The sequence below is a fragment of the Mustela lutreola genome, chromosome 5, assembly GCF_030435805.1.
Source record: "Mustela lutreola isolate mMusLut2 chromosome 5, mMusLut2.pri, whole genome shotgun sequence".
Lineage (NCBI taxonomy): Eukaryota > Metazoa > Chordata > Mammalia > Carnivora > Mustelidae > Mustela > Mustela lutreola.
The window spans coordinates 62,999,203-63,025,432 of NC_081294.1; the positions used below are offsets into that span (position 1 = coordinate 62,999,203).

Below are 26,230 nucleotides of genomic sequence, written 5' to 3' on the forward strand. Positions count from 1 at the left end.
CCAATTCAGGGCATATGGAATTTGTATAAGAATCAGCTTTTAACTTTCTTTCTCTTCCTGGTAAGTGTTGGGGGCTCTTCTGAGACAGGTGGGTTTTACTGGTCGATTGGAATTGAGGCAGCTTGGGGCACCTGGGTGGTTCAGTGGGTTAAAGCCTCTGCCTTCGGCTCAGGTCATGATCCCAGGGTCCTGGGATTGAGCCCCACATCGGGGTCTCTGCTCAGCAGGGAGCCTGTTTCCCACCCACCCCCCCGCCTGCTTGTCATCTCTGTCTGCCAAATAAGTAAATAAAATCTTAAAAAAAAAAAATTGTGACAGCTCTACAACACCTAAAGGGGTATGTTTTCCATGTTCAGCAGAGGAACTCTCAGAAATAGGTGACTTTTGAATCAACGGGAGCAAGCTACTTAGGAGAGGGTCAGGATCCTGACTCCAAAAGCCAAGTTTAAGGGTAGCACCCATCTGACTTGCTCTTGAGTTCACCTTGCATGGTGGGTTTAAGGTAGACGTGAAGGGGATGATATCCAGGGGCATTTTTTTTGGCTGCAACCATCAAAATGGGGCGAACCCTGCGTGAAGGTCAGCACCATCAATGATGTTCAGAGCTTCATAAAGCACGCGCGTGTGCACGTGCACACACACACACACACACAGACACACACACAGGCTCCACTGGACTATTCATGCAGTCAGCTCATGCATATGCATGAAGTAACTGTCCAATGACCAATCGGGGAACATCTTCTGATCAGGAAAGGAAAGGGTGTTCAATCAGGGAAGCCAAACTCTGTTCAAATCCAGGCTCTACCTCTTTCATCTCTTTGAGCCTCAGTTTCCTCGTTTGTAAAGATGGGGATAATAGCAAGGGCTGTTCAGGTCTATTACGTTAGAGAATTGAGATGAAAATGACCTGACACAGTGCTTAGAAAATAGGGGCTTAATAAATGCTGGTTAAATTGGAATCTGTTGAGGACTACAGGGACAATCAGACTGAATCAATATTTTTTAGGATTCTAAGGTAGCCTTGTGTCAGGTTCTGGGCATACAGAGATGACTAAAACATGCCATCGTGGGGTTTTTATTTTAGACAATGGGAGGGACATATACAAACATCAGGAAAGAAGTCACAGAAGTAGTCAGATTTATGCCAGTTTTAAAGGACATGAATGGGTTTGCAGTCAGAGATGGTCCTGAATTTGCAAAGTCCTCTTTGGCCATTTCTGACTTGGAAGAGCATAACCATAAAGAAAAATGAAACTCAATACTCTGTTCAGTTTAAATTGGTAGAGATCCCATCCAGGGTGTAAGGGACTGAGGGGGATGTCAGGCTAATGGCTCAGCCTGCACAAGTCTGCCAAGCATATGAGTGCACCAGCCTATACTATTATCCCAGAAACAGGCCACCACCATTGCGATCCCAAACTTCCTCTTTGCCCGCAAATCTCCAGTCCCAGGGAGGCAATGGCCTCTCTACAGCTCCATTTGAGAAGCAGTGTTTCAGAAATCTTCCCTTTGTCCATGCAGTCCCACACTCCATCCTCTTCCACCACGCTCTGTGCCCTGGGGAGGCTGATCTGGGTGGATTGAATCAATGGAGCCCCTTGCCCTCTGGTTCCTGTTTGGGCTCAAACAATGGGAAGCCTCAAACAGAGGGAGCCAGCAATGGGAAGGAGGGAGGAGACCAAGGTTTTTATTTATTTAGTCCCCTGCCTCTGCCTTGCTGGGCCACTGTAGGTTGGCTGGGTCCCTCTACCAAAAGCCACAGCTCCTGCCAGGTGGGCCTCTCCATACAGTACTGCCTCAGGGTTCAGGTCACTGCTCTGTCCCCTCTCTCTTCAGGCCTGGGGGAGGTGACAGCACTCAGTTATTACCGGCCCCAGCAAACTGCACTATCCCTGTGGTCTCCCCACATCTTTGTAAATAGCTCCTTTATGAAACTCTTCTCGAATCACTAATTTCAGTGTGGCATCTGTTTCCTGCCAGCCGCTGACTGACCCCTCCTGCTTCTCAGCCTGGATAGTGCTTTGCTCTGTGCATATATTTTTCCGGACCAGTGGAAAATAAGGCTGGAAATTTGGCCACGACAAGGTTGTCCTTCCAAATTTTTGCCCATCCTGTTTGCTGCTCCGTTTGGGCCAGTTGCAAGAGTCATTTTCCCTCCCAGTTGTAAGAAAAAGTGGTTCTTCAGGCCTAATCAGAGATCAGGAATCTCAGATGTATACGGGGACAGAATTCACATGAACCACTGAGGCACACTCCCCTACCATACGGGAAACTTCTCAGGATTAATATTCAATTACACACACCAAGCCCTCACAAAGCCATCCCGACACAAAGGATGCATACCCTTAACCTTAGTTGGTTTTATGACATTGGCTTGACTTTATTCCCTAATGATTCGCATAGACAGTGTCCCTAACATCCTCTGTTCTGTAGTCTTGTCATTTATAGATCTGCAGCGTGGAGAAAGGTAGTTCACGTTTTTTTGAACTCCTACTGGCTTCCAGGCACTTTGGGGCCTGTGGTAGGAAGTGGGACTGACACAGCGAACGGACATGATTCCCTACCCATTTGCTGCCTTAACCACTGACCAGCTTCTAACCCTGAGCCAGCTACTTAAGGCCCCCATTAATGCTTCAGCCTCCCCATGTGTAAAACCCATGTAATAATTGTCCCTATCTCCTGGAGTTGCTGTGAGGATTAAAATAATACAATGTATAAAGCACTCACACATGTTTATTATGGTTATGGCCATGAGCTCCTCTAATCTTCACGACAACCCTAGAGTGTATGTGATTGTCTCAATTTTGCAGGTCTGTCTGACCTTCTTCTAGCACACTCTGTCTGTGGAGATGAGGTGGGGGAACAGAGATGGGGAGGAGATGTAAAGAATACATTAACAATGGCCGCCAGTGTGTTGGGTCATTACTATGTGCCAGGAACCCTGCTAAGCTCATGACAGACACTATCCCAATTCAAACTTAAAATTATGCAAGGAGGAAGCTATTACCAACCTTATTCTACACAAGGAAACCGGGGCATCAAGGGTTAAGTCATACTGGTGACTCTGGCTGGATGGAATTCTGGTGCCCCCCACCTAGACATTCAAGTCCATAACCATGAGGAGAAGACAAAGTGCCACACTTTTCAACCGACAAAACTTGGAGATCCCACAGAAACCTGTCTGAGTCAGGAGATCTGCGCTGTGAGCTCCATCCCAGTATAAACCAGGTCGGTGTCCTGGGCTGCAGCAGTGAGAAGCCAGCTTAGCGCTGAGGCTGGCAAACGCAGGATCTGATGTAATCTATTCCATTACTGAGTGCGCAGTAGCTCATGTTTGAAAAAAAAAAAAAAAAAAGGCAAAGGAAAGAAAGAAGGAAAATGGCTGTAGAAATGGTCGGAAGGGGGGGGGAGGCCCAGAAGCCGGCCAATTGAAAAGCAGCAGCTGGCAGTACCGAAGCCCATCCCAGCGGCCATCAAACAGGAAGCAGGGGAGGACCCTAACCGTCCAAGTCATCATAATCCCCCACCTGCAGGACAATGAAAGAGATGAGGCCACTTTGACAAGGTCCCGTTCAGACAGGCTCCCACACAGCTAAGCTCGGTTGTACAAAGCAGTGTCACTGCTTCAGAGAAGACAGTGTGGGGGCACGAGAGCCCCAGGATAGAGTTCCTTCTCGGGGTGTGCTGTCTTCTCCAGCTCTGCCTCTGCCTGCCGCCTGCATGAGCGCAGGGGGAGACTGCCCAGTTTCCCCACGACAGGCATTCACTCAGACAGGAGAAAGAAGAACAAAAAGCAACGGATAAGATCCGGATAAGATCCGGCTTCATCCACCACAAAAAGGGGTGGGATGAGGGACAATATGTGTCAAACCTGCCATGACAGAGATTGGGGACGAGGCTGTTGAGGTGGGGACTCTCCTGAGAGAGACGGTCAGTGGTACCTAACAGTCAGCAGTTGTCACTATGTAGGGCTGAAACCTTGCTAGATAGAACTAGCTCAACCGTAGGTTGAAATCTGGCTCAGCTCAGATGGCTTCCCAGACAGGGAGCCCTGGATTCCACACCTAGCTCAGTCTCCTCTCTGGGCTTCCAGCCACCAGCCTGTACTCTGTGGCCCCGCCTCCGGACACGTTTGATTGGGCCAAGGGAAGAGGTCAGCTGACCCCCCCCAGATAGACCAATCAGAATCTCACAAGAAGGGGACCCCTCCTCCTTCCCCTCTCTCCTTTCTACTCCCGCCACCCCCCACCCAGGTTTGTTTTGATGTGTTTTGTTTCTTTTTTCCCCTTATTTTGTGCACTGTTATATCCCAAATGCCTACGATAATGCCTGGCAATGTAGTAGGTACTGCGTGTATATTTAACCGAAACTGCCTCCTCACTTCGAATCAGGATTCTGCTGACTGGTCTCTGCAGAGCTGGCACTGAGGTGCCTGTCCTAACTTGGGATCTGAGGCAGCCACATTCTGCAAAATGGATTGAAGAATGTGCAGAGGGAAAAGGAGGAGTAAGAAACAGAAACCAAGGGGATGGAGGCAGGGAAAGTCTGGGCAGGCGACAGGAACATGTGCCTGTATCTTCTTGATGTCTCCTTTTCGCCCTAAGCTAACTTGAGTGGGTCTTGATATTTAAAACCAAATCATTCTAACCAAAACAGCATGTCTCCTTGGAGTCCCTCCCTAAAGGAATTGCTGAGAATTCCTATGCACTCTTGAAGTATTTTTAGCCGAGTACACTTGGAGGCACGAAGGACAACTCTCACCCTTCACCAAATACCTTGTCTGATCTGCCTACTGAGACAGTGAGGAGGGTAATTCTAGAGCACGACTACCTGGCTCCCAGTCTGGCTCCCTCCCAGTGTCCTGCAACCCGTGGCAGGTGATCTAACTTTTCTGAGCCTCGGTTTCCTCCTTTGCAAAATGGACATGTTAATAGAATTTACCTCCATGGGTTATTTAAAAAAAAAAAATCTAAAGTGCTTTGTATGATGTTTAGTTAGTGCTAGATAATAATAATAATACATCCAAGACATTGACCAAGCAGGATTCCTATAAAAGCAATTTTATTTTGGCCTACCATTTCCCTTTATACCTATTCATTGTGTGCAATCTGTTCCTTGCTCTGGAATGAGAATATGGTCAATCCCATGAGTTTCCTAACCACTGTTAGGTAATAAAAGGTCCTGTAATCACTTTAACTCATGGACACTGCTCGAGATCAGTACTTACATCTTCTCCCCTCTTCCCCATAGGGCCTGCTGCCAGCATTTCTGCTCCCCCACTAGCTTGCTAACCTATTTTCTGGATCCTCCAAGGATCCTGTGGGCCTAGAGAAGGAAGGTAATGGGGATAGAAAGTTCTCAATTGCTTGTATACTGTCAAAGACAGCCTTTGCCCTTTCTAAGCGTGACAAATGTTTTATGTTGACAGTTTCACACAGATTTTCTGGAGATGTCCCTGCCTGACCACCTATGATGACAGCCTGTCACCTGCCCATCACAGGGTCATGTCACTACCTTCCCTCCTCTGCTGCCATCAGCCACTGTGGCTTCCCCGAGCATGCATCCCACCCAGGCCCACCGCATCCCCGACTGCAAAACAAGCTCTCTGGGAGTCCCTGAATGACGAAGGAGGAAGACTGAAGCACAAACTCTTTTTCCAAAGAAATTTTCACAAAACCTTCGCTAAATCTCAACCACCCAACCCCATTCTATCCTCCAAAGTGGTGAAGAGCTTTGAGAAGTGCAGCACTGGTTTGGGGATTTTTCTTTTATAAAGTCTTTACTTGGCAGTCCCTGCCCTGCCTACAGAATGCAGCAGCGTTGTACCTCGGTGCTTCTGTTAAAGGTCCCATTTTGATCTCCTGTGAATAATAAACCCACGTGTGCATTTAACCTATTCGTTCACAAAATGTGATGGGGCATTGTCTCAATAAATTCCTTACAGCAACTCTGTCAGGGTGACAATTCTGCTATCCCCATTTTATGGATAAGGACCTGGGAGGTACGGAGAGGTGGAAAAGCCTAACCGAGATCACACAGCAGAAGATCTGGAAGCAGATGTGCGCCGTCTGCCTGACTCCTTTCCATAGCAGCATGTAGCTTCCTGAATGAGGAAGGCACGGAAGGGCTCTGTGCCCTTGCTCTGGGCGGCCTGGCTCTTGAGCTGTGAGCCTTCCATGGCCCAAGACACTCCTGACTCACACACGGGATGCCCTAGAGGCCAACTCGGCTAGGCAGCAGCCTCCTCAGTACAGAGCTCAAACACAGGCCGAGACTTCCTTGATGCGGATGGACACGGCCAGCCCTGTGACTGGCAGCTGGGTTCAGAGAACCAGCCAAAGAAAAGCCTTGCTTCCTTTGCACATAAAGCGCCCATTCTCAGCCACACACACTGGCACAGGCACTCACAGACCAGAGCCTCAAAGGGCTGGACAATAAAACAGACACAGGCGAGAGCAAGAGATTTTTTTTTTTTTTTTCCTTTCCAAATGCAAAACCCAGATAATACTCAACACTTATATACAATTTGCATATGAGCTGAAATTTTTATAGGAAAGGCAGAGATTTCTTGTGCCAGAGTTTTGGGGGCAGATGGCTGGGGGAGGTGTCTATAAAGACAGCTTTATAGCCTGTGGCCACTTCCTCATGGTGATCAGCACATGGGCCCAAAATATACCAGCTCCCCCCCACCCCCTATTGCTCGTCTTCTACCCATCTTCCTTTCTCCTAGGCCCTCTCTCTCTCTCCATTATTGATACCTTCCTTATGGGAGCCCTGGGCTAGCTACAAAGATGAATGATATTCCACCTGGCCCTCTAGGGCCTTGCACTCAGATAGGGAGGCAGGAAAGGAAAAACCAACAATGAAAATCCAGGATAATAAAGACAGAGATACATGCAGAGTGCTGTGGGACCATAGAGTATGGAGGAGGGAGGAGGGATCCAGGGGATTTTCGAGACATTTTATGGCTGGTACAGACAGACAAGGCTGAGTGGTTGCCTAATGTGTCAGAACACATCCCAGCCTTTACACAGGATTGAGCGAATGTCAGCCTGTGGTGGACTGAGAGAGAGCTTCTTGGAGGAGGAGATGCTTGAGCTGAGTTGTGAGAGCACGTTGGTTAGGCAGACTGCGAGAGGGGGAACTCTAGGTCCAAGAAACATTCAAGGCAGAGAGGCAGAAGAGAGAGAGAGTCTAGTGTGTGATTTCAACACAACAAAGTTTCTAAACCCAAGCCTCTATTTCGTTGGAGGCTCAGTCAAAGAAATAGTGATCTGGTCCAACAATGGAAACTGTATGACGTACATCGGATGGCCAAGTCAAGGAATTTTCAAGGGGTGGGGGTTTACAATATGCAATGCATGAGAAGTTGTGTGCGGTTTTGCTGGGTACAGTCTTCCAGGCTAGAAATGGTTCAGGTGATCTTCAGGTTAAAGACCTGTAGCCTGGTGGTCATCCTTATGCCCCTTTGTCCTTGGAGTGTTTGGAACCTTCTGATTCTCAGTGGCCCAAATACCTAGATTTTGTCCAAAACCCAGTACTTGTTTTCCCAGATGGAGGAACACAATGAAAATCTAATAGACCCCACTGTGGTCTTGGGATGCTAGCTTCTGGTTCTCAACTGTCCCAGTCTTTGTGTAATGAACCTCTTGACCCCAGAAAGGAAGGCTCTATAACAGAATGGAAAAGGTCTTCTCCAGGACAAGAAGGAACTTCAGAGCTGAGACCTTTTCTCTTTACTATCCGAATGTCAAGACTCTGTCGAATATACCAGCCATTGCTTGGATCCATAATTCTGAAGTGACCAGCCTGCCAGGCAGCAAATAACATCCAAATTTTACACTAGGCAGTGAGAAAGAAAGAAAAATAAAATCAGGCTACTTCATCATTTTTCTCTCATGAAGGCATCTTATGAATATTTTGCTTTAAAAGACTAATGTGCTGAGGACTCGGGAAAAACGTATTTGTGTGCATTCATTAAGTCTCCCAACTCAGAAACACATTCTGGGACTAATTATTTTTTAACTAACTAATCAGCATGTTTCATTCATAAATTGGGATTTATCAGCATAGCACATGAAAGGAGAGAACATATTATTATTTTAATTTGGTTAATATGCAAAAATGCGCTGTGTTTGTAATGACCTGCTTTCACTGAATAGAAGCAGCCTGGAAACAGTAGTGGCTTCCTCTAATGAGGGTGCTGGCTCCCGGCCCCCCGCTGCTCGCACTAGACACTCTGTTTGCTCCCTGACCTATCGTGCTTCTGTCTCTCCTGCCAAGAGGCAGGAGCGATTTCCTCGCAAGGGAAAATACTGAACACTGGTGTATTTGCTCTGCTGATAGAACCAGTTACACCCGCTTTGTTAGTGGGAAGAGAAAAGCCTGGAGCACGAGGGTGGAGGGTGGTGGGAAAGAGTGTTCACTTTTGTTGGCTATAAAACACACACACACACACACATATGCACACACAAGCACGCACCCCGTGAACCTGACAAGAATAGGGCCCAAACCCACTAATAAGAGATTCCTCTGTAATCTAGTGATTCTCATCTCCTCTCACCCTATTGTGCCTGCCCTCTCGCGTGCTGTTTGTCTGTCATGCAAATAAATCCTGTTCTGAAGTCCCCTGATAAAGGGATTTATTATCAGCCTGACCTGAGTATCCCATTTGTTCCTGCAAATGAGCGGCTCCTCCTTGCTCCCACGCACCCTGATTTAGAGCCACAGAACCAGGGCTGCAGGATCACCCAGTTTATCAGGAGCCTGGATTAACTCCCTGCCCCCTGCAACTGTCAGGTCCTGCTTTGAAGCAGAATCATCTAGGCCCTCTGGCCTGCAGAGTCACCCTGGCCTCACACAGAAGCGCAGTGTGGGGATGGGTCGGGGCAGAAGTCATCGCTGGCCTTTCTGGGACATACTGGAGCAAGGTCCAGCTGCATTCTTTCTGGCCAGCCCTGGTGCCAGTCTGCCTCGGTCTCCGCCCGGACATCCTGATGTGGCACATTCTAGAGCCGGGCGTTGCTTTTCAGTTTTAAAGGACATTTCCTCTTCCATTTTTGTTTTTGTTTTTGGTTGTTGGTTTTTTTGTTTGTTTGTTTGTTTAATTTTTACTCTAGGATCTATTTTTAGATTAAGAAAGAAATACACGTGTTCGTTGTAGAAAATTTAGGTAAAGCAGAAAATGTTCCATTAAAAAAGTCTATAATCCCACTACCAACAGACAACCAGCACGTACACTCCCACTTTCCTTGTGCCCCTTTGTGCCTGTGGCAGACCAGGCTCTCTCGGTGACTGAGAGCAGTCTGGGCTTCCTCTATTTGTGAGGCAATACTGTAAAGCAGGATGGGGAAAAAAAAAAAAAGTGCTGTATTTTAAATGTTTACATGCGACAATCAGAGTCACATGATTGTTAAATGGCAAGAGTATGTCTGTGACTATGTGTAACTATTCAGAGTACCCCTGCGATTATTTATAAAACTGCATTTAGAGATGCCAAGAGGGTAAATTTGAGACCTCAAGGAAACACGAGACCCCAACCAATTGCTCTCCTGGGTCCCCCATCCCACCCCACTGGGTTTTGTATATGTGTGTTTGTGCTTGTAGTATATTAGCAATCATACTATTTTCACATTTTTCTATTCTGACTTAATCATACTTTGTGAACACTTTTACAAGTTAAAGAAAAATTCTTCTGCAACCAAGTTTTGATGGCTTACCCATTATTGAACAGTTCAGAGGATTCCTCACCTCCCCCAGCCATGATAATTAATAATGCATTGAACATCTTTATAGGAAAGCCTCTGTGACTCCCTCGGGTGACTTCCTCTGGATGGATTTCTGAAAGGAAAATGACTGAGTCACAGAGTAGGAACATTGTAGTGTCTTGTTTCGTGTTGCTTAGTTTTTTCCCAAATCGGTGGTACTGATTAACTGTAAAAGTTAGAATATTTTCATTGTTTTAATTAATCTGTTGCAGAAGTAATTCACAGAATGCAGGCTCCTGTAAAGGAATTTAAAAGTTAAAGCCATATTCTCTTCCAACTACCTCCTCTGATCTCTGAAGCCCTCAGTTAGCCACGATTTGCAGTTGGCAAATGTCCTCTGGTAATGCATTTAATTGATTATCTGAGTACTTATATGAAATGTGTACCTATGAACTAATAAAACCTGGTATATCTTTGTAACTATAGAAGACATGATATTTTTTGTGTCCACAACATGTAAAAATCTCTTTTTATACAAACGATATCATATTTTATGTGGGTTACTTGATTTCCTCCCCCACTTTGGCTGTCTTGAAATCTTTACTGGATACATATAAATCTATCTCATTCTAACTTTCCATATAGTTTTGGCAACCATTCATCTATGCACAAATATTTCAGGGGATTCCATTTTTTCCCATTTTTACAACTAGTGCTGCCCTTTTACATAAGCAAGTTATATTTGAACAAGTTATTTTTCTCTACAGCAGAAACCAAGAACTAGAATTCCTGGGTCATGGTCCAAGCAATTTTGGATAGACGCTGCCAAATGATAGAGGACATTTTAAATTACTTTTCTTATGGATTTCTAGAACAACTTGGACTTGGGCTTTATTATCGGTATATAGATCTGAAATGTTCCATTAGGTGGGGTATCACCCAAGGTCTGTTCGTGTATTCATTCATTAGCCCACCTATCTCTAGCTTGAGTACCCAGCATGGCCCTTTAATACAGAGTACACAGTCATCAATGAATGTGGGTTAGGTGCTCTCCTCTTCACCAGCCACACTCTTGAGGGGCCCCAACCTGACACCCAATTCCTTTCCACACCTGCCAACTCCTAGCTCATCTTTCCAGACAGTGCTCAAATTTCCCCTCTTCTTGGAAGCCCTCCCTGGAGCCCAGGCTGAGTAAGGCAACCTCTCTCCCATGTCCCCACGGCACCCTTATTTACTGACTTGTCATGCTTACTGCAGTTTGGTATATGTGCTGCCGAAGCGAGCACTTTACTGCAGTTTGGAATTTAGTCATCTCTCCCCTGTTGCACTGGAGAGTCTCAGGATCTCGATGGTGCCTGGCTTTGGGGCATCACCTGATACATGTGTATGGACTAAAGGCTGAACCACAAGCATGTATTCATGGCAGTGTGTCAGCTTCCAAAGGGAATGGGCCAAGTGTATGCAGCATTTTTCATATAGACCTTCACAGGAAAAGGTTGTAAACAATTAGATGGTTAATAGTTGACCCTTGATGGTGATCATGATGTTGATAAAAATGATGAACGATTGGTAAGTACAGTATATCATGAACTCTCTCACACACACAAATTTCGAACCGTGTCATTCACCTCTCTGGAAAGTGTTCATAACACTCCTCACTTCAATATTTCTCCATGAAATCGAGAAGTTTCTTAGGCAATTTATCTTTTAAAATGCATCGCAGGGATGACAAATGGCAGCAGAAAACCTGCTTAGATAGTTGGAGTGTGGCAGCTTCCTGTCATCAATCTCTGGGTAGGGTCTCCACTATGAAAAGAAATGGATGAAAAAAGACTGGAAATAAAGATATCAAAATGTGAATAATGGTGGCATTAGAGGAGTTAGGGCAATGTGTGAGGTTCTTTTTGCCTTTTTAAACCTTTTGGATTATTTTGCCACATACAAAAATTCATTTTGAATCAGAAAAATAGAAATCAGCAAAAAAAAAAAAAAGAAGTCTAGCAATTAATGGCATTGTATTTTATTTTTTGAAGATTTTATTTATTTATTTGACAGAGAGAGGGAGTGCACAAGCAGGGGTAGCAGCAGAGGGAGAAGCAGGCTCCTCATTGAATAGGGAGTGCAATGTGGGGCTCCATCCCAGGACTCTGAGATCATGACCTGAGCCTAAGCCACACACTTAACCAACTGAGCCACGCAGGTGCCCCAATTAGTGGCATTTAAAGAGAAAATTTTATATAATTGGGATGTGTATACATCCATGACAGAAGAAAATAATTCCAGCAGGTCTAACCTGAGTTATAAGCTCTCAGCTTACCTAGTCACTCATTCAAAATTCACTGGATATGGGGAGGACTATGCTAGGGGCAGAGTGGAAATGCCACCCTCGCAACGCTCACATCTAGTGGGAGCCACAAACTCAAGTACTAATGGGGATCAGGCAGCAAAGAGAAAGAAGTGAAATCCACCCACTGACCCACTCCTAAGATTTGCTAACATTTGCAGGCATAGGGAAAGAGTGTAAATGGACATCCATCTCCCATATGTCTAAATACTTATGTTATAAATAGAATTAACAAACTGAAGTACGGTCTAGTCTACTTGGATGGATACAACTTTACAATGACCTGGAAGGCCAAGTTCAAAGTTAGATTTCTCAGACTCTCAGACTTCCTTACCTGAAGATGATAATAGAGTCCCTGGCCCATGGTGCTCCCCTGCATCATACCATCCAGTCTTCTTTTCCTCCTTTGCTGGACTCCAGCTCACACAGCAAGTGGATGGGTACCTTGGCCTGCACATTCAAGCTTCATTCCCTTCCTTCCTCACGAGAACACCCCAGCTTTCTCTTGGCCACCCCTAAGGCCCAGGGTATGTATCCTAGCAGTGCTAGTCACGTTGGGAAGAGCTGAGAAAGAGGTCTCTACAGGCTCTGGAAGCAGGCACAGGTCTCATGGGCAGGGATCTCCAGTGTCCCTTGGCACTAGCGGTATTGTCTAATAGAGGCAGCGCAGGCATCCCTTGGCTCCTTGAACTCCTGGGGAAGGGCATCTTTGGCGAAGGGGCAGAGAAATGCCTCTAAGGCATGGAGCCAAAGGAAGGGCCCCACTTGCCTGGTTCCTAAGGCAGCACCATCAGCTGGATGGGTAGGGACTATGGTGAACTCAATGATGAACACCCCATCTTATGAGATCAGCAACTATTTAATTCCAGCCCCAAATCACCATATGTGGGAATCCAGATGGCCACATCTTCCATTTTTTTAAAAAAGATACAAATCTGGGTTTTCTTATAAAATTGCATAATTTCTACATGTTAGCAAGTAACAACTCGAAAAAAAAGTAAATTTTCCTGTAGGCCCAATCTAAAATATCTGTGAACCCCCTGCCTGTGACCTCGACGGAAGGAAAGAAAACTAGATAGAATTCCATTTACATGTTGCTTGACCACTTATTTGGCTTTGACAATGATATTCACCAATTCATTAGTGTCACTTAAGCCCATAAGTAAATGATGATATGTCTCCATTGCTGTATATGTGTCTGGATGTCAGGCATCTTCTGTTCTCCAGCAGAAATCCAATTTACTTGGTACCTTTCAGTACAGATGAATGCTCCCGTAACCCTGCAGGAAAGGCCTGATGCATGGATTTGCACCTTTTGCTTTCGTGATGCTGGCTTTCCTCATGTTCTCCTCTGGCCTGCCATAATAACGTGAGCACCTTCCTCTCGCTGCATTTCCCATACACTGCTGTCATTAGCTCGTTATGGCTGTCCCTTCGAGAATTATCTCCATGCCTGCAGGGCCTACCATGAAGCCTGTCACATGGTAGACACTTAATCTATTTTGTTTGTTCTGAACTGAATTTGTTGGTGGTTGGTGCTCTGTAATCACCCACATCTCCTCAGTCACAAATTAATAATAATCATAGCTGACATTTCTTGGACATCTGCTATTGTTTAGGTGCTGTGCCAAGACATTTACCTGCACTGCCTCATAGTATCCTCTCAACTAACTGCTTAATAATTTTCATTCCCATTTTCCAGATGCAGAAACTGAGGCTCAGAGAGACAAAGAGACCTGCTCATGAGTCCCTTGGCAAACGGCAAATGGCACTCTGGTAAATGGCAAAGATGGGATTTGAACCAATCCTGCCTGATTTAGAACATGTGTGTTCTTAACCAGTAAGCGAACATTTCCCTAAAGGGGCCACTGACAGTCCTGGAAACTCTTCCAGGTGGTACACAGAGGAGCTCTGAATCACTAGGCATTTGTTTTGCATATGTATTTACTTCGGTGTGTGTTAGGAAAAAAATAAATGGCAGCATCTGTTTATGACATGACATTGATTTTTCTGCTCATATTAGTGGTATAAAATTTTCCTTGTAAACTTATTTAGTTAAGTTCTAAAAAATTCAGTCCATTTACAAATAACATTGGGTGAAAAGTAAGATAGGTAATTTAATAACACAGCAAAAAACATGTGCATGGGCATATAAAAAAGACTAAAAAAAAACTCTGAACTAGAAAACTAGAAAAACTCAGCTCCATAAACCATCACATACGGATTCAAAAGAAACACAGACACATGCACACGTGCACACACACACACACACACACACCCCGAAACAAATGTTTAAACTCTCACCATGCACTTACAAGTTTGTAGAACGTTGCTTAGAAAATGCATCCCAGGCCTTGCGTAACGAGGGATCCAAACCAGCCTCTAAACTTCTAAATTTGAAGCATGTTTATTTCTTTTTCCTTTTTCTATTTTTGGAACTTAAATGGCCGAATGGATTAAAAAAATTGCCTCTAAATAAAAAATGAGCTAGGGGCCTGGAGCTCTCCTCTGCCTCATTTCGACTCCAAGCAAATGGTGAATTACAACACCCCTGGACATAGTGGTTTCTAACTGCCAAGCTGCCAGGCTTTTAAATAACAGCCGCCCAGAAGTGTGGCCATAATGCTACCTATTTCCCTTGCTACATTATTTATGCATTTATTTTATTTTACATGGGCTGTTGAACCTGAAGGTACTTCTGGGGGGGCCAGGTCATTTCAAGAAACCCATTATTGAGAATCAACTCAGCTACATTAGAAACCGGCACTTGCAAGTGTATATGATACTGTTCATCAATATTATATAATTACAGCCCCTGCAGTTGTTTTGGGTGATGATAACTTTACGTGTATGCATGTGTGTGTGTGTATGCTTGCACTCTCCAGTGGCTTCAAGGCAGTCTACTTCATTAGGAAGCTATTTAACATTGAGGGTATATCAATATAGACCAGCTTAATGCAATCGTGGAACTGTACCTAAACGGACTCGACCAAAATGAAGCTATTACTGTGTATAATGTGTTTTACACAAGACTGAAGTGGTTTACTAAGTTTATAAACCACTCTCCAGGATTTGCAGTGACTGATTTGCCAGAAGATCAGCAGTGTGGTAGAAGTGTTATGCCGATAGTAATTTGATGTTACTAATAGGAGATTGCTATATTTTTCATAGAACAACACAAAAGACCAACAGCAAGATCTAGAGTATTCTTTGTAAGATTTTCCAAAGTACGCTTATTGTTAAATTCAACCTAACATTTCTCACTTCAGATTTGCTTGTGACTTGTATATGTGAAGGGAAAGAAAATGGGTTAATTCAACCTTAATTCAACACGCACTCAGTAAAAGCCTACTGTGTGCTGGCATAATGCAGGACCCAGAGGATATGAAGAAAAAAGAGTATCGGACCCAGAAGAACAGGTCTAGTGAGCGGGATCTAAATGGTCAATTATGTAAAAGTCAGTTATATGGTTTAGTGTCTCTGCCAACTTAGGAGAAGACCACCTGCCTTTGCTGGAAGGTCAAAGAAGACCAGTGAGGGTGCTTGAGTAGGAGCCCCCATGGTAAACAAAGTAGGTGTTCTTGGCAAACAGACCTGTATGAAAAGGCCTAAGGAAGTTGTGTGGTGAGCAAAGGACACACTCTTTGCCTTCTCTAAAGACTCTCCCTTTACCCTTGCTAACAGAATCCTGATTCCGGGTTATGTTTCATGTTGAGGGTTCTTTAGTCTCAAGGAAGGCGGAACCAGGTCTGGTCTAGAATGTGGCATGACCCAGTTCTGACCCAAAAGATGTAACAGGAAGTGTGCTGAAGGGCCCTTGGGAAAGAGCTACTCTTGATCTGAAGAAAGCTCATGACTAGAAAGAAACTGAACTCTTTGAAGCCCTTGGTTTTTTGCCTCTGAAAGCCACAGTGTGATGACCAGATCTGTGGCAGACATCTTAAGTTGCTGAAGGGAAGGCCAAGAACATCTAGAGATTCCAACCCAGAGTCCTGACATCATTGACCAGCCAACATGAGCAGCCACCCACCTCGAGACTCCTTGATGTATAAGAAAAATAACCTCTTATTGCTAGGTCATTCTTACTCTTGCCTTCTATTACTTGTAGCAAATGGTATTCATGACTGATGGCAAGTTCATGGAACCTCAAGTTTTTCAGGATGCTTGAAACAATGTTCTGGGAGAGTTGCACAAAATGATGCTGAAATGTCATCCAGTTTGTCAGGTGCATGGGATGACATGTTAAGGATTCTGGCAGTGTTTTTCAGACAGTAGGTCCTTTTCCAGTGGGGTACACGAGATGGGTGAAGGTGGCACCCAGAGAAGGCAGCGCATACTCTTTAATCGCTCAAAGAAAAATTTAGTTCCCTTTCCATTCTCTATCAGTCCCTCTAATTATGTAAATAAGACCTTTCAAGATTGGGCTAGTAAGTCTTTAGGATCTTCCTAACCTTATTAGTCTTCCTTTTTGGCAAAAAGGAAGAAGCCCTCAACATCAGAGCCTTTGAAAGGCATACAGGAGCTAGAGGAAATTCATACCATTGTTTTGTTTTCAATATTTAAACATGATAATTACTTCTTGGTTATAGTAAGTGATAACTGTTTTTCATTTCAAGCGGTAAATCACGTTACCTTAAACAAGCTTTTAAGTTCTGTTAGAAGTTAAGCCAATTTACAGAAACATTAAATGTGTGACAGTGCAGGAACTATACCCAGTATGGCAAAAATTGTGGTGCTGGAACGAAAATCACTGAAGTTTGAAAAATATAGTTGAAGGGCTCCTGGGTGCCACAGTAAGTTAAGAGTCTAACTCTTGGTTTGGCTCAGGTAGTGACCTCAGGGTCCTGAGATCAAGCCCCATGTTGGGCCCACCATCGTGTCTGCTTGAGTTTCTCTCTCCCTCTCTCTCTGCCCCTCCCCTCTCAATAAATTAATAAATCTTTAAAAAAAAAAAGTCCAATTGAATATACCAGGAAGCCACTGAAGATGTTTGAACAATGGAGTAATTGTTAAGTAGACTCCCCATTTAGAAAGCTTCAGTGAACAAGGCCAGGTATTAAGCCTGAAGATAGCACCTGCAAAAAAACCCAGGTAAGAAATGACCAGACTTGAACCAAAGCAGGAGATGGAGAGAAGGAGGAAGAGAGAAATGAAGAAAACCTGGGGACCAAAATATAAGAGAATGGAGGAGGAAAAGGAGGAATTAAGGGTGACTCTTACATTTGGCTTAGCCAACTGCGATGAATCATGGCACCATTGAGTAAACCAGAGAAAAGGGAAGGAGGACTAAGGTTGGCCACAGTCAACTGAAGGCCCTTCTTAATCCCAGGTGGGCATGTTCTGTGGATCACAGGTTCTCAAAGCATATTCATCAAACCAGCGGCATTAGCATCTGAAAAATTGTTGGAAAAACAGATTCTGGCTCTACCCCATATGTATTCAATCAGAAATTCTAGTTTGTTTTAACTCGTCCTCCAGGTAATTCTGAAGCATGTTAAAATTTGAGGACCACTGGGTAGAGGAAGAGTTCTGAGTCAAGATACCTGGGCAAAATAACTGAATTATTTTAGACAAGGTCCCTCCCTGGACCTGTTTCTTTAACTGCAAAATGAGGGCATTGACTTGGCTATAAGACTCAGGTCAGTCGCTAAACTTCTCTAGGCCAAAGTGTCTCGCCCATCAGTATCCATCTCTCCTTTTCTTCATTGGTAATAGAATGTCACTTTTTAACTAGGTACATGAGTATGAAATAAAGGCCATACTTCCCAACCTCTTTTGGGAAGTATGTTGTACCCATATGGCCAAATTCCTGCCAGTGGGAGGAGAATGGAAGGATGTGTATGTCTTCTGAAAAGTTTCCTCTAAGAGAAGAGTCGTGTCCTTCTTCATCTTTCTCCTTTCAATCTAAAACACACGTATGATGGCTGGAGCTCGACCAACTATCTTGGATCACAGGCAGAAGTTCCATTTTGAGGAGGGAAGCAATGGGAGAGAAGGAAACTGGCTTCTGGTGACTTCTTGAAACCACCCCACAAGCCCTATATTGACTCTCCCAAACCCTTTTTATGTAAGAAAGGAACTTTTCGTTTTAGCCATTCTCATTTTGGTTTTTCTATGCTATTATATTATTTTGAGAGACTCTCTTGAAGTTTAGAATTTTATGAGAGGGGAGCCTAGGTGACTCAGTTGGTTAAGCATCTGCCTTCAGGTCAGATCATGATCCTGGGGTCCTGGGATCAAGCCGCATGTTGGGCTCCCTTCTCAGCCAGGAGCCTATTTTTTCCTCTCCTTCTCCCCCTGCTTGTGCTCTCCTGCTCTCTCTCTCTCTCTCTGTAAAATAAATAATCTTCAAAAAAAAAAAACTTATGAGAAAATAGTATGAGAAAACTTAATCAGAATATCTTGGGGGCGGGGAAGGTCTGGATATGTGCATTTGATGGGCTCCTATGGGGACAGATGCACACTGAAGTGTGCGGTTGGATACTTATGAATCAACTCTTACAACTGTTCTTTTGGAATATATATACTCCAAGAATTGGGGACCAGGAAATTTGGACATAAAAGAAGAGGAGCATTTTTAGTAATTTTCTTAAATAGATGCCTTCCTTTGAACGTTTATTGCTTATGGGTTTCAAAGTGAAATTGTTTAGGTAGTAAAAACTCTGGCTGAAAGGAAATCATCAGACAAATTGAACTAGTCTCTAAGAGTTTATGTCTCTGTTGGGGCTAGAATTTTGGTCTCTGTCTCCTAGCTCTCTGAGCTCTGCCCCCTGAAGCTTTCCTGCAAACTTTGAAAAGCTATTCCTTTTTCCAGTATCACAGGTGAAAATCCTCCAGCCTATCCACAGGGTGTGAGATGGCAGCTGTTCAACAGCACGGCTGTCTGGGGGTGGGTTCAGGGAAGTGAAGTGTGTCCAATCAAAACAGCAAGGGGTAATCTAGGTCAGCAGCCCATCCACATAGGTGGCTGAGGCCACGAAAGAATCTAAGTCATCCCATGTGATGCATGTCACAGTCTGGAAGGTCAACCCCCTGTTGCTGCTCACCTAAATCTTTGCCAGGATAAGGCAATTTCAAGTGAAGCATGTCTGTGTCTTGGACCTTTCCAAGCCATTTATTCAGTAACAATGCATTGGAGGAACTGGTTTCACCACCCCCACTAAAATGGCTTGTTAACTATGGACTCTACGTGAATGATAATACCTTAAATGGGAAAGCAGGAGGAAAACAGTGTTTAAAATGCAGAGGGTTTGTGCAGATTATAAAACAACAAACAAGAAGGGAAAATATAACCCAGCAATTAACTGTAAAAGAAAACACAAAACACAGTGGTGTTTTCTAAGTAAATGTGCACACTTTTCAATAATAAAACAGGGTGAAGACCAGAGGTGGGGTTTAATAAAACCTGCTTTCAGGACTTGGCTTTGTTTCTGTCCAGCTTGCCTTTTGGGAGTGAGCATCCAGATACTTTTGGAAAAGAAGATATTCTGAAGGTAATTCCACTCTATTCTCTTCCTCTACCTTCATAGGACCAGCCTTTAAATATTATTGTTATTTTTTTTAATTTCAGTAAAATATATAGTCCACTACTACATGAGAAGGCTTATTAACAAAGCTAAGCAGAGTAACTGCTGGGTATTAATCTCTTAGGGGACAGGACCATGGACCTGCCCAGACTTGTCTTCTTGCTACAGCTTACTACTCAACACCACCAAGGACAGTGTGTCCTTCAATTCCATCACAGAAAGCTCCTGGGCCAACAACTCTAAAATAAAAATGGATGAACTGTTTTAAATATTTCTGCATGCAATGAGCATGTACTCATGTAATTTATGCTAGTATCTAGTTGCTTTCTTGTACAGGTGTCGTATTTCCATAAGGTGCCTCTGTTTCACTCCGATGAACTGAAGCAGGGCTGCCACATTGTACAATTCTAGGGGGTGGCATTCACATAATAGTCTAAGGTGCCCTATGGAGTTGTACAGTGCACAACATGAGCGGCCTGGGGTGGCAACCCTGGTTACTAAAGTCACCAGGCAGGCCCCTGGGGAGCTGAGTGTGTGCTCTTGGGAGAAGGCTGACAGATGCTTCAAGGACAGAGGTGAAGGACCTCAGAATTGGAAAGGGGCAGAGTTCATCTTGTGTGATTATAAGGGGAGATTTATATCATCTCCCAGACTTTAAAAAGAGGCTGGTGAAGGAGATATTAGAACCATGTTTCCTAGGAGACTTGGGTTTGGGGGTGTGGTGGACTTCAAACCCCAGAGGGGGCTGGGCAGTGTCCAACAGGGTACATGCATTCACTAGTCTACAAGTTCTCTGAAGGTGTGTCAACCTTTTGCTGGACAGGGAGGGAAGTTTTGTTTTGTTTTGTTTTTAGCTGTTGTTTTTATCTGGTAGCAACTTAATGTTTGGACAGAGCTTGTTTTCTCTTAAAGGTCTTAGTGAACATGCTTCTTGGAGGAGCTCTCTTTTGCCAGCAGAGTGTTCCAGCCAGCACTTATCTGCGACTGCAGATCCCTTTGGAGATCCTAAATGGAGCTGCTGAATTGTTGTCATGGTTACCTCGGCCAGTTTCTGAGGCCAGAATATTTTTAAGGAGGGCAGCCCTGAGTTGGGTATCCTGGGTTTCTGAGCAGACAGTTGACCCAAGAGAATTGTTTCCCCTTTCCCTCTCCCATGCTCCTAACCAGGAGCCTGACGTCTATGGTGATCATCTTAGTTTCAGTCCAGCCCAAACCTACTGCCCCCGTTTGATTTCTTAAAAGATCAGGCTGACCTAGTAGCATGCTGACTGTGGCTCGGGTGTGCCTCCTTGTCTACAAATCAACACAAGTTTCATGGATTCAGTCATGCACCACAGCTGCTTCTAGACAAAAGACACCTGTGAAGTAAAAGTTCTCTATACTTCATGTGTTAAGGAACTAATTTTTTTTTTTTTTTTAAAACCTCGGCCCAGCACTTCACATATAGCTCATGTCACTCAGCAACTTGGTGAGAGAGGAAATATCATTCACATTTTTCCCATGAGGAACTAGGGCTTGGTTGAGGTAAAGCCCAGGGCAGTACAAGTAGGAAGTAGCAGAGGTAGGATTCAAATTACAATGTTGGGTTCCAAAGATAGTCCTTTTTCTTTCAAGTCCTGGCTGCCATTTTAGCCACTGAGAGCTGGTAGCTGCAAAGGACTGACCCATCTACTGGATATTGAGCTTTCATTCATTCATTCACTCAATGATTTTCTGAGTCCGCTTTGTGCCAGACACTATGCCGGCCACTAGGGATACAAAGTTAAGTCAAATAAAAACCTCTGCCCTTTGGAAACCAGCCCACTGACAATTAGCAGTAATTTAAAGAGAGGAATCTGCAAGATTTTAGAGAGAGGAAATCATTCTGGAGGAAATGACACCTAACCAAACCAGCAAGTCTCGAGGTATGTCCAGTTGTGGGGAATAGACAGCAGAGTAAGACCCAGTCCCTATGCTCAAAGAACTCGGAGTAGAGTTGTAGAAGGAAGACTCATGGTCATGATATAAGGAAGGACAGTAAAAATCACTTCTTAAGGCTCTAAACAGGTATTCTACATGGAAGTGTTGGCAGATTGAGAAACTGAGGCAGCAGAAACTAGGGCCAATCATGGAGGGCCATAGAAATGAAATGGAAGCCACCTTTGTTCATAAGATTCTTTTTAAAAGTCTTTGATCTTTCTTTGTTTTCCTACTTTTCTGGCTCTATTGTGATTCCTTCTCTTCATTTTTCACTTCTCATTTCCTACTAAAGGAAAACACTTATTCAAAGTCTTTAGAGCATATGCTGAGAGCAAGGCATTACCCTAGTCCTTAATGGTCGTGGTAAGTGGGAATGCACAGAGATTAACAAGAGCAGCTAATGAAAACCCTGAAGGATGAAAGTTTGAGAGAGGTGAACTCCTAATCAAACAGCAGAAGAAATGAAATAATTCATAAACTTGGAAAAGGGACTGTCATTCACCATAGATGGTTTGTTGACTCGTTTTTTCCAGCATTCATTCAGCAATGCTTTCAATCCACAAGATCCTCTCCTCAACGAGCCCACCGTGGAGCCCAGGTATGGCAGACATAAGCGGCCATAACGACAGTGTGATAAATGAGCATGAGAGACATACACAGGACTTACGAGCCATGTATGCTCGCAGGAGAGAATTCAGAAGGCAGAGCTGGTAGCTTTCGAACGGATTGCTAAAATGAAACAGGAGTCTACCAAGTGGAGAAGAAGGAAAGGACATGTTAAAAGGCACCGATAGCAGCTTGGTATGTTTGGAGCAGGTTGATGTGGGGCACTTGTTCGGAGATGAGGCGTTAAGGTGCACTGTCCACAGAGCGGAAAGGCCTTGAATACCAGACTAACGGGTTTGGCCTTTTTCATGGAAAGCGATCTGAACAGGTGAGGACCACGATTTTCGTGTTGGAAATGTCCCTCTAGTACAGCCTGTTCGGCAGACTAGAATAGGATGGAGAAGAGGGCTCAACTACGTACGCTTACAGCAACTGTATCTTTGTGCCTGAGAAACTGCACCAGACGGGTAACTAAGCCAAGCTGGGGAGTGGGGGTGGGGGAGTGGAAGGTGAAGGGAGAGTCCCGCGTGAAGGCTACAGGCAGGATAAGGACATACGCAGTTCTAGGCACGGCCCAGCGGCCGGGGAGACCCGCCTCCCCTTCCAGATCCCTCTGGGGCGGAGCTCGGGCCAAAGCACGTGACGCCTGGGGACCCACCTTTACTGTGGGCAGATCTCCCGGTCATCCGCGTCGTCCCTTGGATCCCCAAGACTCTGACTCTTTTTCTTAGTGCTAGAGGGATCCGTTCTCTTCCGTGCATCCCTATATGCAACTCCTGCAAAGCGTGGTGAGGGGAGAGAAACAGCGAAGGAAACCTTTGCCCACACTAAAGATGGCAACCTGCTGCGTTCTCTCTGGGTAGGGGAGCGGGTTCCAGGCTCCAGGCCTCACTGGGCGAGGCTCAGACGGAAGAGGCGTCTCTCGAGGTATGCTTTCGACCTTCCTAGGAGGGGACCAGAGCCGGGGGCGTGGCCTCCTCTAAATTCTAACAGCTGATTGGTATTTCGACAGGTGGGCGGAGTGCCCTCGGTACCCCACCCCTCCCTCTTCGAACCGGAAGTGTCTCTCGGTCTTTCCAGCTGGTTGTCATTTCACTCGGCTCGGTCCTGAGGAGAAGGACTCAGCCGCGGCTGCGGGACCCGGGCACCGGGAGGCGGTGGCGGCGGCGGCGGCGGCGGCATCGGCGACAGCAGAGGAGGAAGAGGAGGAAGAAGGAGAGAAGCAGCAGAGCCAGGCGGAGTCCGCAACAACGACCCCGGGGACTGCGGGACTGGGGTAAAGCGACGGCGGCGGCGGCGGCGGCGACGACGACGGCCCAGCAACCGTGAGGAGAAACAAAAGCCTTCTAAATTATAGATTTTTCTAAAATCTGGGGGAAAAAAGAGAGAGAGCACAAAGGGGGGAGGCCCTTCTCTTTTAGAATAACTACACTAGTGGGTTTTCCCTTTTTTTCCTCTTTTTTTCCCCCCTGCGGAGAATCGAACTGAGAGAACTGAACAAACCGCCCCTGGGTCCCATGAGGGAAAAAAACCCCGGAGCCGCAGAGAGGGGAAGAGGCCGAAACCGCAGGACCTTCCAGGTCGCCCCGTTGGTCCCCGCACCCCCGGGCCGCCAGCTCACCCTCCTCGAGTCTCGCTAATCCTTCCTGATCGCGATCCCCTCAAGAGGGAGAAACGGGTGTTTTCAACCCATTTCATGGGGGAGAGGAGGCCGGGGGGGGAGCCGAAGAACAGCGACCTCAGCAAGATCTGCACCCAAAGCCTCAGGAACAGCCCCAGAGGCCAAGACTGCACCCCGTGAAAGAGCAGAAACAGGACCAGGAACAGCAGAAACCTCCCTGCAATCATCTTTCCATTAGTCAATGCTGATTTCCTCTCCCGCAACCAGGAATTCACCTCCCACCCCAGATAACCTAATATAATCTATATATATAAATATATAATATATAATGTTCTTAAATTATTCCTGATTTTTTTTAACCAAGCTGCCAAGAAAAGAACGTATTCTCCTCTTAGCCCTATTCTAATTTTTATGTGAGTGAATCTAAACTGCTGAGGAAGATCATATGTGATTGTTAAATTATATATATATATATATATTTTTACTCCGCGCAATGCTTATTCTTCTACATCCATAGATGCTTGAGAAGCTGTGTTTTTGTCATTCATGTACATTTTCCTTTGGAAAAAGAAAGCGCCTATTTTACTAACCAAAGACTTGATTTTTACCCTCTTCGTTTTTATTCCCTCCTAGAAATAAGCCCAGTTGGATTCATGTCAATGTTTTAAGAGATTTTTTTTTAGTTTTTTTTTTTTCTTTCAGAGACCAGAATTCCAAATCAGAACTATTTCAAGTGATAAGCTGCGATCTTTGAGCTAGCTATAAATAAGACATTTCAAACAAACAACTTAAATTTTGGGTAGAGGCTACAAAGACGTGAGACATTAGGTTGTCATTTTTTATCGTAAGAATCTGATCCTAAAAATAATAAATGGGGGATTACGGGTTTGGAGTGCTAGTACAAAGCAATACTGGGAATAAATCTGCTTTTCCAGTCAGATTCCATCCACATCTGCAGCCTCCACACCATCACCAAAATGCCACCCCCAGCCCTGCTGCTTTTATAAATAATAACACAGCTGCCAATGGCAGCAGTGCCGGGTCAGCTTGGCTCTTTCCTGCTCCCGCTACCCATAACATTCAGGATGAGATCTTGGGGTCGGAAAAAGCAAAAAGTCAGCAACAGGAACAGCAAGACCCTTTAGAAAAGCAGCAGCTCTCACCCAGTCCAGGTCAGGAAGCTGGAATACTGCCTGAACCTGAGAAGGCAAAATCAGAAGAAAATCAAGGGGACAATTCTTCAGAAAATGGCAATGGGAAGGAGAAAATAAGAATCGAGTCACCAGTGTTGACAGGGTTTGATTATCAAGAAGCCACGGGGCTAGGTACTTCGACCCAACCCTTGACGTCTAGTGCTTCGTCTCTTACTGGTTTCAGTAACTGGTCAGCAGCGATAGCACCTTCTTCCTCTACAATCATCAATGAAGATGCAAGTTTCTTTCACCAGGGAGGGGTCCCGGCTGCTTCGGCTAATAACGGTGCTCTGTTGTTTCAAAATTTTCCCCATCATGTCAGCCCTGGCTTTGGAGGCAGCTTCTCCCCTCAGATCGGGCCTCTCTCACAGCACCACCCTCATCACCCTCATTTCCAGCATCATCACAGCCAGCATCAGCAGCAGAGGAGGTCTCCTGCCAGTCCCCATCCCCCACCTTTCACACATAGAAATGCTGCTTTTAACCAGCTGCCTCATTTGGCAAATAATCTTAACAAACCCCCCTCTCCATGGAGCAGCTACCAGAGTCCCTCTCCTACACCATCTTCTTCGTGGAGCCCGGGAGGTGGTGGATATGGGGGCTGGGGAGGTTCCCAAGGCCGAGATCACCGCAGAGGGCTGAATGGAGGAATAACGCCCCTGAATTCTATCTCGCCTCTGAAGAAAAATTTTGCAAGCAATCATATTCAGCTGCAGAAGTACGCTCGCCCCAGCTCTGCCTTTGCTCCTAAATCCTGGATGGAAGATAGCTTGAACAGGGCTGACAACATTTTTCCTTTTCCGGTAAGATTATGTTCCATTAATAGATTAAGATGAACAAGGAAGTTGCATGGTTTAATATCTATTTAACTAAGAGAGTTTGACTGGTCCATGTATATAGCAGAACTCTTCTTAGAAAATGAATTAATTATCAGATGTTATTTTGCCAGGACAGGAGTATGATTTGGAATAAAATATTCAGCTGTTTCTTTGATAAATTTCTAATTGTAATCTTCCCCACAGATAATAGTGTGAATTGGCATAATTATGAATACCAGGTAGCTAGAGATGTTGTAATTATTAACTATAATAGCTTTCTAGCCGGACAGGATCATCAGGGTTGGTTTTTCCCTACTTTTTTAGGTGAGAATAAATAATATATAGATATAAGTATACTTCATTGTGGAAACTGATGATCATTTTCTGCCCGGATGAAGTAACCGTATAACCAAAAAATTCATTTTTTTCCCTCCACTGTAGGCTAGCAATTAT

General features: G+C 44.9%; 1 protein-coding gene across 4 annotated transcripts in view; it reads left to right on the forward strand.

Moving 5' to 3' along the window:
- Window positions 1-23,218: 23,218 nt before the first annotated feature.
- Window positions 23,219-26,230, forward strand: part of CPEB4 (cytoplasmic polyadenylation element binding protein 4) — a 63,694-nt gene continuing 60,682 nt past the window's right edge. For all 4 annotated transcript variants that reach the window (XM_059174331.1, XM_059174332.1, XM_059174333.1 and 1 more), the window contains exon 1: window positions 23,219-25,762. In XM_059174331.1, the coding sequence (XP_059030314.1) occupies window positions 24,638-25,762 (1,125 nt within the window). In that variant the 5' untranslated portion in view covers window positions 23,219-24,637. The remainder of the gene's footprint in view (window positions 25,763-26,230) is intronic.